Source organism: Eptatretus burgeri, chromosome 1 (genome assembly GCF_056783735.1).
Source record: "Eptatretus burgeri isolate ZD-2024b chromosome 1, Ebu_testis_v1, whole genome shotgun sequence".
Lineage (NCBI taxonomy): Eukaryota > Metazoa > Chordata > Myxini > Myxiniformes > Myxinidae > Eptatretus > Eptatretus burgeri.
The window spans coordinates 131,237,194-131,259,058 of record NC_140961.1 but is presented as its reverse complement, the minus strand read 5'-3'; the positions used below and the strand labels follow the sequence as shown (position 1 = coordinate 131,259,058).

The window sequence follows — 21,865 nt, the reverse complement described above, 5'->3', positions numbered from 1 at the left end:
CCATTCATTTACATGGGGAAAAGTGAGCCAGAATCAGTATTCTTACCCTACTCATATATATATATATATATACATACATATATATATATATATATATATATATATATATATATATATATATATATATATATATATATATATATATATATATATATATATATATATATATATATATATATATATATATATATATATATATATATATATATATATATATATATATATATATATATATATATATATATATATATATATATATATATATATATATATATACATATATATATATATATACATATATATATATATATATATATATATATATATATATATATATATATATATATATATATATATATATATATATATATATATATATATATATATATATATATATATATATATATATACATATATATATATATATATATATATATATATATATATATATATATATATATATATATATATATATATATATATATATATATATATATATATATATATATATATATATATATATATATATATATATATATATATATATATATATATATATATATATATATATATATATATATATATATACATATATATATATATATATATATATATATATATATATATATATATATATATATATATATATATATATATATATATATATATATATATATATATATATATATATATATATATATATATATATATATATATATATATATATATATATATATATATATATATATATATATATATATATATATATATATATATATATATATGTATGTATATATATATATATATATATATATATATATATATATATATATATATATATATATATATATATATATATATATATATATATATATATATATATATATATATATATATATATATATATATATATATATATATATGTATATATATATATATATATATATATATATATATATATATATATATATATATATGTATGTATATATATATATATATATGTATATATATATATATATATATATATATATATATATATATGTATATATATATATATATATATATATATATATATATATATATATATATATATATATATATATATATATATATATATATATATATATATATATATATATATATATATATATATATATATATATATATATATATATATATATATATATATATATATATATATATATATATATATATATATGTATATATATATATATATATATATATATATATATATATATATATATATATATATATATATATATATATATATATATATATATATATATATGTATATATATATATATATATATATATATGTATATATATATATATATATGTATATATATATATATATATATATATATAATGTATGTATATATATATATATATATATATATATATATATATATATATATATATATATATATGTATATATATATATATATGTATATATATATATATATATATATATATATATATATATATATATATATATATATATATATATATATATATATATATATATATATATATATATATATATATATATATATATATATATATATATATATATATATATATATATATATATGTATATATATATATATATATATATATATATATATATATATATATATATATATATATGTATATATATATATATATATATATATATATATATATATATATATATATATATATATATGTATATATATATATATATATATATATATATATATATATATATATATATATATATATATATATATATATATATATATATATATATATATATATATATATATATATATATATATATATATATATGTATATATATATATATATATATATATATATATATATATATATATATATATATATATATATATATATATATATATATATATATATATATATATATATATATATATATATATATATATATATATATATATATATATATATATATATGTATATATATATATATATATATATATATATATATATATATATATATATATATATATATATATATATATATATATATATATATATATATATATATATATATATATATATATATATATATATATATATATATATATATATATATATATATATATATACATATATATATGTATATGTATATATATGTGTATATATATATTATCCCTGTGTCGTAAGAGGCGACCAGGGTTGCGTCAGGAAGGGCATCCGGCGTAAAACATGTGCATACGGATGATCATACGGATCATCCGCTGTGGCGACCCCTAACGGGAGCAGCCGAAAGAAGAAGGTATATATATATATATATATATATATATATATATATATATATATATATATATATATATATACATATATATATATATATATATATATATATATATGTATGTATGTAGCCTGGTGTTGGCGCAGTGGTTAGGGCAGCGGCTTGGGATCCAAAAGGTCCTGAGTTCAAGCCCCGTTGGGCCACTGAATTAATACACCAGGGGGTTGACTCAGCCTGTCATCCTTCCGAGGTCGGCGAAATGAGTACCAGTGTACTGGGCCGGTGTATACCCTGCTTAAAATAGGTGTATACCCCGGTTAAAATAGGTGTACCATATCCCTGTGTTGTAAGAGGCGACCAGGGTTGCGTCAGGAAGGGCATCCGGCATAAAACATGTGCCAAATCACTATGCGGATCATACGGATGATCCGCTGTGGCGACCCCGAACGGGAGCAGCCGAAAGAAGAAGAGATATATATATATATATATATATATATATATATATATATATATATATATATATATATATATATATATATATATGTATATATGTCACGATATCTCAAAACAGTTGTGCACGTCTGATGACATACATATATATATAAATATATATATACATACATATATATATATATATATATATATATATATATATATATATATATATATATATATATATATATATATATATATATATATATATATATATATATATATACATATATATATATATATATATATATATATATATATATATATATATATATATATATATATATATATACATACATATATATATATATATATACATATATATATATATATATATATATATATATATATATATATATATATATATATATATATATATATATATATATATACATATATATATATATATATATATATATACATATATATATATATATATATATATATATATACATATATATATATATATATATATATATATATATATATATATATATATATATATATATATATATATACATACATATATATATATATATATATATATATATATATATATATATATATATATATATATATATATATATATATATATATATATATATATATATATATATATATATATACATATATATATATATATATATATATATATATATATATATATATATATATATATATATATATATATATATATATATATATATATATATATATATATATATATATATATATATATATATATATATATATATATATATATATATATATATATATATATATATATATATATATATATATATATATATATATATATATATATATATATATATATATACATATATATATATATATATATATATATATATATATATATATATATATATATATATACATATATATATATATATATATATATACATACATATATATATATATATATATATATATATATATATATATATACATACATATATATATATACATACATATATATATATATATATATATATATATATATATATATATATATATATATATATATATATACATATATATATATATATATATATATATATATATATATATATATATATATATATATATATATATATACATATATATATATATATATATATATATATATATATATATATATATATATATATATATACATATATATATATATATATATATATATATATATATATATATATATATATATATATATATATATATATATATATATATATATATATATATATATATATATATATATATACATATATATATATATATATATATATATATACATATATATATATATACATACATATATATATACATATATATATATATATATATATATATATATATATATATATATATATATATATATATACATATATATATATATATATATATATATATATATATATATATATATATATATATATATATACATACATATATATATATATATATATATATATATATATATATATATATATATATATATATATATATATATATATATATATATATATATATATATATATATATATATATATATATATATATATATATATATATACATACATACATATATATATATATATATATATATATATATATATATATACATACATATATATATATATATATATATATATATATATATATACATATATATATATATATATATATATATATATATATATATATATATATATATATATATATATATATATATATATAGTTTTTGGCATCATTTCTCAATGGTGAAGAATCACTTATTAAAATATAAAAATTCTCCATCACAGATCCCAGGAGCTTCACCCCATTTGAACCAGTTCACCACAGCCTGTGTTTCCACAAACCATGGTAGATCACAGTTGAATGGAGGATCAGCAATAGGGATAGTAACACCCCTGACATCCAACTCAACAGCTGGTGGATCATCCTGGTACAGCCGCTCAAAGTAACTGGCCCAGCGGGCTTTCACTCCACCCTCCACAAAGAAAATGGTTTGTTCCACCTGGAAAGTTACGGCAGCGGTTCCTCAGTACTTCTCCCACGGGAGACATTCCAATCACCACGTGCAGGTTGCTGACACACTTATTGATGAAATACTGCCAAACGCCCTCCTTGGCCGGCCCAGCATTAGCCTTCATAGATTCATCGTATATCTGCATTAAGATGGCCTCCTTCTCATCATCAGCATGAAGTGCTGGCACAATGCCTGCAAGGAAGGCAAAAGAACAAACAAATCACCTCGACCTTCAATTGCTACCCTGCTGTAATCGCGAACTCACTCCTTCCCTCGTTAGTGTAACACAGCTGTGTGGTCATTCAAACTTTATGCAAAGTGCAGTAATATGGTTGTATTTCATGATCCAAGGTGCAGTGATTGGTTGTATTTCATGATCCAAGGTGCAGTGATTGGTTGTATTTCATGATCCAAGGTGCAGTGATTGGTTGTATTTCATGATCCAAGGTGCAGTGATTGGTTGTATTTCATGATACAAGGTGCAGTGATTGGTTGTATTTCATGATACAAGGTGCAGTGATTGGTTGTATTTCATGATACAAGGTGCAATAATATGGTTGTATTTCATGATCCAAGATGCAATGATTGGTTGTATTTCATAATCCAAGGTGCAGTGATTGGTTGTATTTCATGATCGAAGGTGCAGTTATATGGTTGTATTTCATGATGCAAGGTGCAGTGATTGGTTGTATTTCATGATCGAAGGTGCAGTAATATGGTGGTATTTCATGATGCAAGGTGCAGTGATTGGTTGTATTTCATGATCCAATGTGCAGTGATTGGTTGTATTTCATGATGCAAGGTGCAGTAATATGGTTGTATTTCATGATATAAGGTGCAGTAATATGGTTGTATTGTTACGAATCTGGAAGCCATGAACACACAACATACAGGTCCAATAGCTGTTATTTCGATAAGTAAATGTGGATAGATAGCTCCCTGTCCCTTGTTTAATGGATAATTGAATGTACATGCGCTGCGAAGTTACTTTGATAGTCAGGGTTTTCTTTTATTTTTACACCACCAACATCAACTACAACAACGCCAGCATCACCCTCACCTTCACCTCGCTCTGACAGACGCCATTGCCTACGTGCGTGTCAGCACGTATGTGGGCGGAGCCCATGCAGGATAATGTACCTCTGCCTGTTTGGTGGGCGGTCCGCAGGGACGGCCGTCATGCCCCCCCCCCCGGTCCAATCAATGGCCTTGGCACCAGTTTTGGCCAATGACAGGGCGACGAGCGATTCTGCGCGCCAAAACCGTCCAGTGAGGGAGAGCGGGAGGGTGAAGGCGGCCCCTCCCCCCCCCCCCTGGACGGGGGTGAATAAGGTGGTGGCGCGATCGGACGATGAGAGATCCCTCCTCCACAAGAACCGCAAGTCGGTTGTGCGCCATCTCTCTGTCGGTGAACGAGAGAGCTTTTGAGATAGTTGATGACCATCGAGCGGGCAAGGTTGTGGTCAATCTGACGGGCAGGTTGAAAGAGTGTGGAGTTATCAGCCCTCGCTTTGAAGTTCAACTCAAAGACTTGAAGAAGTGGCAGAGAAACCTCCTGCCTTCTGGACAGTTTGGGATACAGAGGAGAGTATTGGTTGCTGGGACGAGCACTGAAGGGAGCTCTGGACTCTATCATCACATCTCGACGCTGGCCTGGTTCACCCGTGTCAGCCAAACCACACGAGGTGGGCAGGTCCATGTCCTTCTGGGTATCTGTGTGTGGGCCCGCCTGTAAGTAGGAATTGTCTAAGTGCTCTTTGCTGTACATACTTGCATCTCTATAGTCGGATAACTCTGCTTCTTGCATGCTTCCCCCTTCCCCCATTATAAATAAATACATTTGTTAAATGTATCAGTTCGTTGCTGTGTTTCTTCCATTGGCTTAGCATCGTGCGTGTTGGTGAATTATAAAGGCTGTTGCCGCTGTAAAGGGAGATTTGGACCGACGGGACTTCGGCAACCATCCGCTCGGGTTGCGCACAGGTCGGGCACGCTAACGGCTCGACTCGTACGGGTGCCGTCGAGGGTGTGAATACTCGGTTACTCGCCACGTGGAGCTCTAGATATTTGGAAGATTGGCAAATAACCCTGTACCACGTGGTGGAATTATTGACGATTCACGGTCCGGTAAGGGACCCGTACCCTCGGAGTTTTCCAAGCGGTACGATCTAGATTCCGGGTGTTCAGTAGAGTCGACCCAACTGCTCCACCTAGCGGTCGTGCTCGCAGCTGATACCCGGCTCCGCAACAGTATTTCATGATACAAGGTGCAGTGATTGGGTGTATTTCATGATCCTAGGTGCAGTGATCGGTTGTATTTCATGATCCCAGGTGCAGTGATTGGTTGTATTTCATGATCCTAGGTGCAGTGATTGGTTGTATTTCATGATCCTAGGTGCAGTGATTGGTTGTATTTCATGATCCAAGGTGCAGTGATTGGCTGTATTTCATGATCCAAGGTGCAATGATTGGTTGTATTTCATGGTCCAAGGGGCAGTGATTGGTTGTATTTCATGATCCAAGGTGCAGTGATTGGTTGTATTTCATGATACAAGGTGCAGTGATTGGTTGTATTTCATGATCCAAGGTGCAGTGATTGGTTGTATTTCATGGTCCAAGGTGCAGTGATTGGTTGTATTTCATGGTCCAAGGGGCAGTGATTGTTTGTATTTCATGATCCAAGGTGCAGTGATTGGTTGTATTTCATGATCCAAGGTGCAGTGATTGGTTGTATTTCATGATCCAAGGTGCAGTGATTAGTTGTATTTCATGATACAAGGTGCAGTGATTGGTTGTATTTCATGATACAAGGTGCAGTGATTGGTTGTATTTCATGGTCCAAGGGGCAGTGATTGGTTGTATTTCATGATCCAAGGTGCAGTGATTGGTTGTATTTCATGATCCAAGGTGCAGTGATTGGTTGTATTTCATGATACAAGGGGCAGTGATTGGTTGTATTTCATGAACGAACAGGGCAGTGGTTGGTTGTATTTCATGGTCCAAGGTGCAGTGATTGGTTGTATTTCATGATACAAGGTGCAGTGATTGGTTGTATTTCATGGTCCAATGTGCAGTGATTGGTTGTATTTCATGATCCAAGGGGCAGTGATTGGTTGTATTTCATGATTCAAGGGGCAGTGATTGGTTGTATTTCATGAACGAACAGGGCAGTGGTTGGTTGTATTTCATGGTCCAAGGTGCAGTGATTGGTTGTATTTCATGATACAAGGTGCAGTGATTGGTTGTATTTCATGGTCCAATGTGCAGTGATTGGTTGTATTTCATGATCCAAGGGGCAGTGATTGGTTGTATTTCATGATTCAAGGGTGTATTTCAAACATTTTACATTAAACTAAACCTTCGCAATGCAACTGATGAACTATTAGATTCCACATTTCAAGTGTTTTAAAGAATATCTCACCTGAAGTGAGGACGTTATTGATAAGCTCCAGGAAGCCCTCCTCTGCCACATGGCTGTCCATGAAAAGGAAGACTATTTTGCAGTTTTCAAGTCCCAGCTTGTTATAGAGAAGCTTCAGATCATCACGAAAATTATTCTCATTGTAACCGCGGCTCAGAGTGATTTCAAAAACCTGTTCAGCAAAGAAATGATCAAACTTCATAAATATTATAAACATGCTTGGAATAAAACAAAAAGTCAGTTGTAAGCTCACTTGTAAGATTCCCTGATTTGTAGCTTTTGTCACATTTCACTTTGCAACGTTCATACTGTTCGCAGGCTTTCATGTTTGCCAAATACCTTAAAATTAACCCTCTATTACAAGGTCAATAGATCACAGAGTCGTTAGTTCACAAATACAGTAGATCATAGATGCGGAAGAGACTGAGTTGGTAGATGACAAAGCCGGTCGATCACGAAATTGATAGATTATGGAATTGGTGGATGACAGAGCCGGTGGATGACGGAGCCGGTGGATGACGGAGCCGGTGGATGACGGAGCCGGTGGATGACGGAGCCGGTGGATGACGGAGCCGGTGGATGACGGAGCCGGTGGATGACGGAGCCGGTGGATGACGGAGCCGGTGGATGACGGAGCCGGTGGATGACGGAGCCGGTGGATGACGGAGCCGGTGGATGACGGAGCCGGTGGATGACGGAGCCGGTGGATGACGGAGCCGGTGGATGACGGAGCCAGTGGATGACGGAGCCGGTGGATGACGGAGCCGGTGGATGACGGAGCCGGTGGATGACGGAGCCGGTGGATGACGGAGCCGGTGGATGACGGAGCCGGTGGATGACAGAGCCAGTGGATGATAGAGCCGGTGGATGATAGAGCCGGTGGATGATAGAGCCGGTGGATGACAGAGCCAATAGATTACCAAATTGGTGGATGACAGAGCCAGTAGATCACCAAATTGTTGGATGACAGAGCTAGTGGATCAACAGAAGAATCACCATTGGGAATAAAAAAAAATCTATCCACCAAACTTGTCGCTAAATCACACTACGCAGCTATAACCACAAGTCACAGACACTTTTCACTGTTATCACCATTTACCAACCAGTGTTACAATTTTCCCCACAGAAAGCAAATACAATTGGGTAGTAGGAAGGCTGGTGAGCCTCAAAGCCTCCCCAATGCTTGCCTGACAGCCAGCAGTGTAAGCCGCAAGCCGAGTGAGAGATTGCTTTCCAGAACCAGCAACACCCACAAGGAGGGCATGACCACGGTCCATGCGGATTAGTCGATGTACACGCGTCAGGTGCTCCAAGGCATCCTCAAATAGCACCAGGTCCATGGCTGGCTGATTGTTGTAATTATAATCTTCCATAATCTCCTGAGGAGGAACAAAGCATGTGACAGGAACACATGAACGAGCCATTACCCCACATTTTCATGGAAGCCACACGACTACACTCTCAGTGAGTGCTATGTATGGATGAATGTATTTGACACTGAAATAAAAACTTAATGATTCATTTTTAAAAATCGATGTAAAGCCAGTTAGTTAATTTCATATGGGTTTACAAGAAAACCAAAAAATAACCATTGCAATATTGGGATGGTAACATCAACTAGAAGGGCTCTCGGTAGAACGCGTACCTCCACCACGTAATGCCTGATCCACGAGAACATATCGGGCCGAATACATTTTTGAAATATCATCCTCTACAATACCGTATCATTTTTGGCCCGATCTCTCAATGGTGAAGAATCACTTTAAAAATTAAATAATTCTCGTATCCAGATCCGGATTCGGATCTTGACCAAAATTGAATAAATTTGTCTTTGCCACACACCCAACCTGAACACCACGTTTCGTCCGAATCCATCCACAACTTTTTGAGATATTGTGCTATATATCGGTTTAGCCTGATCTCTCAATGGTGAAGAATCATTAAAAAAATCTTAGTCGCCGGATTGTGATCCTGATCTTCGCCTAAATCTAATCAGCTTGTCCTTACCACACACTGAACCTGTCCACAAAATTTCATCCGGATTCGTCCACAACTTTTTTGAGATATCCTGCACACAAACAAGCAGACAAACAAACACACAAACAAGAAGATGACGTCATGCATAGCACGATACTTGCAAAGTTCATAAAACAAATTTGACCTCAAAAATAATTGGTGGTTGAATTCAATGACCAAATATGCAACTCCTCTTCAAATTTCAAGTCAATCAGATGAAAATTGACAATTTTAGAAATTCGGCCTATGTTGACCTTTTGGCCTATTGGACCTCTAAAATTATTGATGGTTGAATTCAGTAACCTGAAATATACATCCTCTTCAAATTTTAAGTCAATCGGATGAAAATTGAGGATTTTAGAAATCTCACCTAAGTTGTTGACCTTTTGGTCGATGTTGACCTCAGAAATAATTGGCCAGTTGAATTCAGTGACCTAAAATATAAATCCTCTTCAAATTTCAAGTCAATTGGATGAAAATTGAGGATTTTAGAAATACCACCTTAGTTGTTGACTTTGGGCCTATGTTGACTGTTTGGTCCATGTGGATCTCAAAAATAATTGGCTGGTTGAATTCAGTGACCTGAAATATAAATCCTCTTCAAATTTCAAGTCAATCGAATGAAATTTGAGGATTTTAGAAATCTCACCTAAGTTGTTGACCTTTGGCCTATGTTGACCTTTTGACCCCAAAAAAATAAGCTTCTTCCTTATGACAAACTCTACCATTTGGTGAAGTTTGGTGAAGATCGGTTTGAAATTGTGACCTGAAGGCAACAAACGGACAAATAGAAAGACAAACAGACAGACAGACAGAATAACAAAATCGACTAACCAATACACTTGAAAAATCTTCGATTTTGCAAGTAGAAAACAGGCAAACAGAAGGGGTGAAAACATAACCTCCTTCACCTTCGGTGGCGGAGGTAACACGCCAATCCAACAACTTCTAATAGTTTTGTGATTGAGACTTCCTGTGAAATTTTGTGGAATAAAATATAACCAGCTGGACCTGTGTTCTGTGGGGAATAATATCACCTGCTCAGTTACAAATGCACAGTGAAAGTAAAACACATTTTACAGTGCTGTATATTGGAGACATGAAAATCGACATGCAATCACAAATCAAGGTCACAGTCCTGCTAACTATTGGTTGATTATCAAACAGAATACAACATATGTGTGACTTGATACATAGATGCACATGTATATAATTAGCGTCAAGGTTCTTTCCTAATTCTCACATGCAGTATTGTTATGTTCACCTGGCTCCAGGCTTCAGCCGACATGGCTCACATATCAGCCTCGTTCAGACTTGAATTACATTGCTATCCACGGTGATGATGTGGACCAGTGACACATGGTACATGTTTACTTTATAGACAATGGCGGTCTGCTCAGAAGAAGAATTATCGTTAGTGATTAAAATTCGCAAATAGACTACCACTTCATGTCAGATAGTTTTGGAAATTTTGTCGTCAATGTGACACCGGCAATATAAGTGTTTGTAAAGATTAAGATGCCCTGATTACCTCCACAAGATCACGTGAGAATGCCCCAACTCAGTATTAGTGCAAGATATGATGTATATGCAGGGTTAAATGAGGAAACCTGTAGCATGTTCATGAGGTTATCGAAGGAAACCTGTTCCATGTTCATGAGATTATGGGAGGAAACTTGCTTGTTCCATGCTCATGAGATTACCAGAAAAAAAAAACCTGCTCCATGTTCATAAAGTTATAGGAGGAAACTTGTTCCATGTTCATGAGGTTACAGGAGGAAACCTGTTCCATGTTCATGAGATTACTGGAAAAAAAAAACCTGCTCCATGCTCAAGGGCATATGTGAGAAAACCTGCTCTATGCTCCTGAGGTTACGGAAGGAAACCTTCTCCAGGCTCTTGAGACAACGGGATGAAACCTGAGCCATGCTCAAGATTTTGAATGAGGAAACTGCTCCATGCTCATGAGGTTATGCATGAGGAAACCTGCTTCATACTTGCAAGGTGAAATGAGGAAACCTGTTCAATGCTCAATAAATTACAAGAGGAAACATGGTCCATGCTCATGAGATTACCGGAGGAAACCTGCGACATGAGGTTAAATGAGGAGACCTGCTTCATACTCACAAGGTTACAAGAGGACACTTTCTCGATTCTCATGAGGTTATGGGAGGAAACCTGCCTCTTGTATCCAGGTTCTTCACCTTGTGTCCTCCTTCACCCAGATCACCAAATTGCTTTCATTCTTCCCCATTCTGATTCTTCCGCTAGGTGCCCCTCTGTTGTGTTCCTCTACCCAGCCGTCAGTGTGTTCCCCCGCTCTCCACCCCAATGTGTTCATTTGGTTGTTGTTTGTTCTGTTCTGTATTCTCGTATCATGCACAGCTGTTAGAGCCATGAGCCTCGACTTTGTATACAAAAAAATACAGCAAGTTTTGTTAATGTTTTTGGATTGCACAATTTATTGGCAGGTTACAGTAAAATAAATTAATATGGGTTTTGCCCTTTGGAATTCGTCAGTTTTAACAGAGTCAAATTGTGTGTGTGTGTGTGTGTGTGTGTGTGTGTGTGTGTGTGTGTGTGTGTGTGTGTGTGTGTTGTTATTTCTGGCTTCCTTCTTGAGACTACAGTGCAGTAATTCGTCTTTATTTTGATTAAAATTACAATAATATATGTTCTCTTGTAATGAAATTTGATGCAGAAGGAGGCCATTGAGCCAATCACAGCCCGCGCTAGTATTGCTAACCTATGGTCCTTTTGAATGCATACCGTCAAGCAAGGAAGCAGTAAGCCCCATTTTAAAAGTATTTGGTGCGACTTGGCTGGGGTTCGAACTGCTGATCTCCCATACTCAGAGAGGACACTCTAACCATCGGTGAACAGGACGTATGGGTGTGAGTGTGAGCAGTTGACATTAGAAAATGCAAGTGGGCTAGTTGTCAAGTTTAATTTATAAAGACTTGTAAATTGTTTCATATAGTTAAGGTGCCTTTTCTCAAAAGTATTATTCTGCAGTCATTGGCACACCAGAAACTCCTGTAAATCGAACTGATTAACCGGTAGAATGTCACACAACACTTGGACATGAAGCATTGTAGGTATTTGGGTCAAACGAGCGTGTAATATTTCAATAAAATAAAACAAAAAATAAACACAAACAGAGAGACAAACCCGGAAAAGATCTTTAACTGCCTCATAATCTTGTAGGTCCTCATAGAGCCTGGGTTCCTCCTCTTTCAGGAACATGCGGTAATCACCAAATAGCATCGGATCCCTCATGACAAAGTCCAACAGCTCCGGAAAGCTCTTTTCTACCAAGTGTCGCACCGTGTTCTGAACCTACAGGAAACGGAAGGTGGTATACGGACAACTTCCACGGGGGCACACAGGTGCTACCCGTAAGAACCATCAGGAAATCTCAAAATGCAATAGGAATAAGGAGGAGAGATGGTTATGATTAACGATTAAACTAATGACAAAGGCACAAGTTGATGAAAAAAAGAAGAAAAAGAAACAAAACAAATAAAGAGTTTCAAACTTGAGGATATAACAAAGATTAAAGGGTTTCGTTTTTATAGTTTTCTAACACATGAATAAACTCACCAGCAGTTTGTCCGTTTCGTTGACAAGTCGGTCGTGGAAGACCCGCAGACATTCATTCCGCCAGATGCGAACCACCTGCTCTCGACTTGAGAACCTTCAAATGCAAAAATTAATGTTCTGTATTAAAAGCACCATGGCTGTGAATACCATTTGAATAATTCAACAAACAAAACATTATAACCCTGTTGGAATGGATAAACAGGCAAAATGGTGTACAAAAATTACCGCCGTGTGGGGGTAACGGTCATCTCTATAATGTTTTTTACTATGGTAACCGATGAACCGTTGCCAGATATCTCCTAAAATGACAGACGAGATAGGTTTTGAAAATGGTGACCTTCACAACTTTCGTGATCTCGTGACCTTGACCCTGACCTCAAATCCGGGAAAAAATATGTCGTTGGGTATCACTCATCGACCTCTACGCACATACCAAATTTCATCAAGATCGGAAGTAAAAAGTTTTCTTTGTACTGGGAGGTGTTTTTGACGATCTTCCAGGTTACGTGGCGGCCAAACGGGACGGAAATTCAAAAATCTGTCCAGTTAGATACAAGATAATATTTTTTACTATCATAATCAATAAACAGTTGCCGAATATCTTGTAGAATGGCAGACTAGATAGGTTTTGAAAATGGCGATTTTTATAACTTACGTGATCTTGTGACCTTGACCCTGACCTTGAACCCGGACAAAAGTTATATCGTTGTGCAACACTCATCGACCTCTACCCACATACTAAGTTTCATCAAGATCGGAAAGAAAAATTGTTGACGTATGGACGGACATTTGGTCCGGCTTTATGAGGTCATCTCGGTCGAGATGACCTAAAAATGCACACTTTTTACAAATGTGCTGATCACTCTCTATGAATCCACTTTGAGTTTTATTAATCCACTGATGACCTTTATCGACCCTGGGATTTTAATAAACAACTGGTATATTTTATGTCCTCTGTGGTTTCACTACTTAACTGCTGATCTACAGTAACCAAGAGTTATTATCTTGGTGAAAAAAGCACGATATTTAATAGACAGAGATGAATGAGCCCCAAAGTGGAAATCCAATCTTTCTCTCCAGTTCTCTCGATGATATCTTCCTAAAGAGAGTTTTCTGCAGTCCAACAGAGTACCATTCAGGAAGCTCCCCTGATTGACTATTATAACACCACTCACCACTCCTTCTGAATCAGCCAACAGTGTGGGTAAACCACCCACAGCAAAATGTCTCGAGAGCTCAATGCATAACCACCTAAATCTGATCAATTGGACTCTTTCATTAGAAAGACAAAGGTTTATGTGACATTACCCCATGCACATGAAAGGAAAAGTGGGGTTAAGCATTTGGTTCACTATGTCTGTCTGTCCATCTTTCTGTGTGTCTGTCTGTCAACAAACGTCAGTTTATGATCAATGAACAACTTAATTTGAATTGAATGTTATATTTTGAACACAAATCGGAACATGAATCAGGAAACAAACCTATAGCTCAGCAGTACTTTAGCTCTGAATCCATCAGAAATGAGCTAATTGTTTTTTTTAAACTCTGTCTGGCTGTCTCGCAATCAAACAAAATTGAAAATCATTCCAAACAGGAAACTTACTGTTATAAGGACGTCATAAAGGACACAAAGAACAGACATGAAGAACGAACATAAAGTGGTAAATAAGGTGGTTTAAAGGACGCTGCATAAACGGCGGGAAAGTTCCAAATTCTTTTTTTCTACAACCTTTCAAATCTCTTTCATTTCAGATGAATTATATACATGTTGCAATGGAGAACACAACTCAACTTTTGCCACTTTCACAACCCTTCCGTTTAGCAGTACGTACTTGGACAAAATATTATGGCATTTTACATCATCACTACCAAACAAATTCACCACTCGCAGACCCTGCCTATGTCCTTGTTTCTCAAGATTGCCTGGGATGAGGTGTTCTATGAACTCTAGTTACTACAGTCACAAGGCCCGGGGTCTACATTGAACCACTTATCTTCTTGTCAAACAATAAGAGGCACAAACCAATAAACATCTCAGGACAAGAACTGTCGATGAAAGCACACCTGTCAGAGGTCATGAGACACAATCCAGAATAGACACGTGACAGGTCACGCAAGTTGAAGATATAGTGGAACTTAGATGGTGTTGGAGGGAGCTCGCGAATCAGCGTCCCATAGAGAGCCAACGTACAGGCTGTAATCTCTCCACAAAGACCCTGGACATCTGAGCAAAATGGCTGTGTGCACAGAGAACATACTCTGAGGTATCTGTATACATTACCTATAGACATAAAGAATAACGTGTTGAACTTTTTGTTGATATTAAAATGATTTGTCATAAAAGAGAAATGCAATGTTTAACTGAGACAAACTGTTGCCAAACCTTCACATGTTCTTGTAGGATGGAGGTGTATATGCTCTTTAAAGAAACATCATTAGGTGATGACATGTTGAACACAGCAAAGAGTGACAGGAATCGAGGGTCGACCACACTCCGGCCACTGCCAGCCCGACCCATGGCGGCCAGGAAGCCAAGATCACGAAGGATCTTGTAGTTCATCTCCTTTCCACGATCATACAGGCCACCCTTCTCCAGTAAGAGTTTGAGCAGGGCAATAGGCTGCTGTGTGCCATAGTCATCAACCTGACAACAAATCATCCATCCAAAAGTGGAGATTATCAAACAGGAATGAAGGGATTATGTACATGCAAGGCCCAAAATCCTATTGCGAAAATGCTTATTGAAAAGCCAGAGAGGCAATTATCATCAATAATGGCAAAATTCCAGAAGGGACAGAACTAATAAATAGTTTCATGAACCCATTTCTCATTGGTATCATTCATATAGAGTACATATCCTTCATCATGAGATCATTCAGTAATTTCATGACAAACAAAAGAGAATAAAACAAACTAACATAATGTGTAATGCCAAACATTATTGGGCATACAGGATTAGCTTGCAGGTAACATCCTCACTTTTCAGCTGTCCCGTCTGGATTTGATTCCTGACCTGACGAGAAACCATCTCGTGTGCAGGACATTTTATCAACGAGTAGCCTGTCTTTTGAGATTCCATTTGTGAAAGAGTGGGGCAATTTGTGCTGGTGTAACGGCCAGATTCTAAACACATGCATTGTTAAAATTATGAAACCGAGAGGTGACTTCCACCAAACACATTTTTGGCCATGGAAAAGGTTATGGCTGTTCGATGCTCCAAGAAGGATAGTGCAACAATAAAAACAACAAAAAAGTCCTATAACACCATCCATGTCACACAAAGTGATTGGACAGCAAACTGATGAAAACCCTTTTACCCTTGGCATGTTCATGTCATCTATGAAGACAATCAGCCTCTTGCCCATTGGGGGTCCAAATGTATCTTTCGTTCTTTTCTCCACATTCGCTTCCAGGTTTCTTTGAACATCCATGGAGGTCGATCGTGATGAAAAATTGACACAAAGCAGCATCTGTAAGCGAGGTAATCCATATGAATGTTATTTTACGAGCCACAAAATCCAGAAAACAATTCTATGCAAAACATATCTACACCTGTGCACCAGATGATCTCACTAAATGCGAGTGAGTTAAATGGTGTGCGAGTGAATTTCCTGTGGATTGGCCTGTTCAGCATTCCCATCTGAGCACATAACTCACGATACCGGCATCCGAGGTTCAAATACCAAATACAGTGTTGATTTGTCCATTGTCTAAAAATACAAGGAACTTTTATGGAGGAGAGGGCTACTTGGCCAATCATGACTGTGCAACATCAACACCACATTAATCTAATCTAATTGGCAGGCACGGGGACATTATTGGGTGATAGATATCTAATATATAAAGTTCTTTCTAACCACTGACTCACTGACCGATATTAAAGATCGTGAGTGATTCTTCTCATTCACTGAGAAAATTCTAGTATCTGGATCCGGATTTGATGCCATCTGAGAGATCCACCAGCTGAGCACGCAATCTTATGAGTGCTCTGCCATCATGAGCTATCTGGGTGATCCACGAGCTGAGCATGCAATTCTCCCACATATAGAATTGCCACTCCTTCCACCACCACTTTCAAATTCCACTTTCTTTCAGGCCGTCGCTGTTCCTATGGTTGGCAGTGAATGTCCTGGAAGCAGCGGAAGCACCTTCTCAGACAACGCACCTTAGACACCCGCAGTATTCTTCCTCTTTCCCCCTCCTCAGTGATTGGGCCATGCGGGTTTATATTGTTACGGTTGTGGAAATTCACAGAACACCATTCAGGTTCCCCGAAGATCAGTTATGTCCATACGTGTTTGTCCAGAATAGATTTCCCCACCGATGTCTAACGGGTTTTATTCGTGAGCCGGGCTGTGAACCTTTGAGGTAGTGTTATTCTTTCCTATCGTTATTTTAAACAACATCTCCTCACCACCTTCTCCACAACCGCCAAGATCTCCACAAACAACGGCATATCGACAAACAAAAAGTATTCACCGAAGAAAAAACAACTCCATCACTCCCGGGTAAACAGAAGTGACGGTTAAAAGTATGCACCGTACAAGATCAACTAGAACCCTCCCGGAATTTTCCCCCGCGCGCCGCGAAGGGAGGGGCAAATGCCCCGGGGCGATAAAAGGGCCGAGTTGAAACACCGAGGAAGCAGTTGAGGAGAGAGAGAAAGCGAAGACCTCAGGTTGAGGTTCGTTTTAGCAGTCGAGTTGAGGTCGGGGAGTTGAGGAGGGAGTTGGCAGCTAGCGGTTGGCGAGTGGGTGAGAGAGTCCCTCTCCTTGGTCGTTGGAGGCTCCGTTGGAGGCGCCGTTGGAAGCATTGTCGGAGGTGCCGTTGGAGTCGAGAGTGGAGTCAGGAGCTGGTGGAGTCCAGTCGAGTGCGGGCGGAGACATCGAGGGTCGCCCAGCGAGTCACCAAGAGGGTGGCAGGTAGCCTGCTTGGTCTCAGAGCTTTTCGGTCATCCCGGCTCTAAGGAACATTAAAGGCCTATGGGCTCTGTTCTTTCTGTTCTTTTCTGGGGTTTTTTTGCATGGAAGTCTGTGGCGCCTTGTCCTATAAGTAGAACTGTTAAGTGCCTGTACATTAGTAAATAGACAACAGCTGTAGGTCGTTTTGCTCATGTCTTGTCCCTTACCCCCAGTGCTTGCATATGTGCATGTATAAATATATGTCATTGTTTGAATATTCACCTGCTCGTTGCGTCCCTTCTTCCATTGAGCTTCCGTAATTGTGTTCGGAATAATAGCTGGTTTTTAATAGCCGATAAGATAATCGAGTTCGACGGGGCTTGGTGATAATAAACCGTTCGGCAATCACAAACGGCGCGGGCTGCTTTAAGCGACTCATGTCCGTACGGGTCCCATCGAGGTGTAAATCCCCGGCATTTCTGTCTGCGCGGATAATTAGGTAAATCGACAATTCGGCGATCAACCCTGTCGTGCATGGACAGAAGAGTTGGCTGATTTATGGTGTGGTTAAAAACACACCCGTAGCTGGATTTTGGCGTTGATCCGAAACCTGCGACTGGATTGCCACGGTCGGTGGGCGCGCGGCCACAATTAGCTAAAAGCGGTTGCCCGCACGCCGGAGTGGTGAGAATCCACAACAATATATATATATATATATATATATATATATATATATATATATATATATATATATATATATATATATATATATATGTGCAGCTGTTCGTCCAACATCTCATGCCAAAATCATGGGCATTAATATGGAATAGGTCTCCCCTTTGCTGCTATAACAGCCTCTACTCTTCTGAGAAGGCTTTCCACGATATGTTGGAGCATTGCTGCGGGGATTTGCTTCCATTCAGCCAAAAGAGCATTAGTGAGGTCGGGCACTGATGTTGGGTGATAATGTCTGGCTCACAGTCAGCGTTCGAATTCATCCCAAAGGTGCTCGGTGGGGTTGAGGTCAGGGCTCTGTGCAGGCCAATTAAGTTCTTCCACACCGATCTCGAAAAACCATTTCTGTGTGGGCCTCGCTTTGTGCACGGGGGCATTGTGATGCTGAAAAGGAAAGGGCCTTCCACAAACTGTTGCCACAAAGTTTGAAGCACAGAATAGTCTAGAATATCATTGTATGCAGCAGTGTTAAGATTTATCTTCACTGGAAAGAAGGGGCCCATCCTGAACCATGAAAAACAGCCCCAGACAATTATTCCTCCTCCACCAAACTATACAGTTGGCATTATGCATTCTCCTGGCATCCGCCAAAGTTGGCAGCATTCTCCTGGCATCCGCCAAACCCAGATTAGTCTGTCGGACTGCCAGATGGTGAAGCGTGATTCATCACTCTTATTTCCACTGCTCCAGAGTCCAATGGCGGTGAGCTTTACACCATTCCAGCCGACGCTTGGCATTACGCATGGTGATCTTAGGCTTGTGTGCGGCTGCTCGGCCATGGAAACCCATTTCATGAAGCTCTTGACGAACAGTAATTGTGCTGACGTGTGCCGAACAGCGCATCTTGCTCAGTACAAGAGCCAATTTGCCTCAGCACCAATACGAGAACAGTGCCATCTTCTTCATGCGTTGAACGAAAGCCAGCTGTGAAGCCCTGTTCTTACAGGCCAACAACGTTTCTCTCTCTACCGCGTGCATCCCTCACTCCGCCCTTGTGTGTTCCTCACTCCACACTTGTGCATTCCTCCTGATCTCTCTTGATGTCACACCAAGCAACCATCCCACCTCCGGGACGTGGCTTGCTAACACGAAACCCAGGAAGGAAGAGCCTCTGTCTGGTCGGCAGGCCTGGCTCGCTTATTATTATCATTGTGGTTATTACAAAAACGCACTTCTTCCTGGTTGGCTTGCAAATGCTAAAATGTAGGAATAGGTCACAGGGAGGGAATCACATTCTGGAGAAACTTATCCTTAATCCCGATCTAATTAACACCGCCCCCCCCCCCCCCCCCCGTGTGGTGACACCTTAACTCACAGTTTTCCGACTTAATTACAGAGAGGTCTCCTGCATGTCCACAGACCAACCAACTCTATTAAATCCTAACTTTCATATTAAACTAGCATAACCCATGCTCTGCGAAACATGTTGGGGTGGGTGTGTTTGAGAAAGGAACTGATGCAGAGTATCAGTAGTAATTTTACTTTAATGCTGTAAGTGGAATACGATTTCACTGTTTCAGAACCATTTTATTTGCTTTTTTTGTACCATGCACCTCATATGGTCTTTGAGATAATGTAAGCCGAATATCACGTCACTCGAGCGCAGAACAAAGTCGAAGATTGCGCGACACGAAACCACAAACTCAGAAATAATATATAAGATTCCTCTCACTACCCCCACAACCGTAACAATATATATATATATATATATATATATATATATATATATATATATATATATATATATATATATATTAAGGTGCATCAAACGCCCCCTGTTTTGCGAAAGTTTGAAAAAGAACGGCAATAGAACTGATGTGTTCGAATACATGAAAAAAAAAAAACATTTCTCATTTTTTTCAGAATTTTCGGTCATCATCTTGGGGGTCCACATCGGGGTCAAAGTTCAGGCATGCAGCTCCTGTGCATTTTTCAGAATAAGTGTTATTTTTCACTGTATAGTGATCAAAACTTGTGTCTGGTGGTGAAATAATTCTGACATATCAATGTACTGCTCCTTTGGTGATATTTGTAACACGGTTGGCTTGTAATTTGTTGGCACAGTTTCCCGGAAAATTGTATTTTTTCCCAGAAATTGTTTTTTCCCGGAGGATTGTGGACATGCGCCATACAACGATTTGTGTCTGTATAAAGATCTCATATGCTATGGATCTGTGGACCCCGAGGTTTCTGCATCCGCTATCAAAGCTCTACAGCATCATCTTTGGTACTTAACAGCTGAGTTTGTGCCCTTAGCCTTATTCAGTGAGGATGTTCCAAGTGCAGAGAAGCGTCGACTGACTGACCGTATCATCTCTGTCAAGCCTGATAGAGAGGAACTTGGACTATTGCCT

General features: G+C 36.0%; 1 protein-coding gene across 6 annotated transcripts in view; it reads right to left on the bottom strand.

The window, feature by feature from the left end:
- The window catches only part of DNAH10 (dynein axonemal heavy chain 10), a 494,970-nt gene that overhangs the window by 178,164 nt on the left and 294,941 nt on the right, over positions 1-21,865 (bottom strand). For all 6 annotated transcript variants that reach the window (XM_085898117.1, XM_085898134.1, XM_085898126.1 and 3 more), the window contains 8 exons: positions 17,193-17,345; positions 16,259-16,519; positions 15,940-16,112; positions 13,876-13,969; positions 13,444-13,611; positions 9,444-9,635; positions 8,257-8,428; positions 4,824-5,027 (listed from right to left, as the gene is read on the bottom strand). In XM_085898117.1, the coding sequence (XP_085754243.1) occupies positions 4,824-5,027; positions 8,257-8,428; positions 9,444-9,635; positions 13,444-13,611; positions 13,876-13,969; positions 15,940-16,112; positions 16,259-16,519; positions 17,193-17,345 (1,417 nt within the window). The remainder of the gene's footprint in view (positions 1-4,823; positions 5,028-8,256; positions 8,429-9,443; positions 9,636-13,443; positions 13,612-13,875; positions 13,970-15,939; positions 16,113-16,258; positions 16,520-17,192; positions 17,346-21,865) is intronic.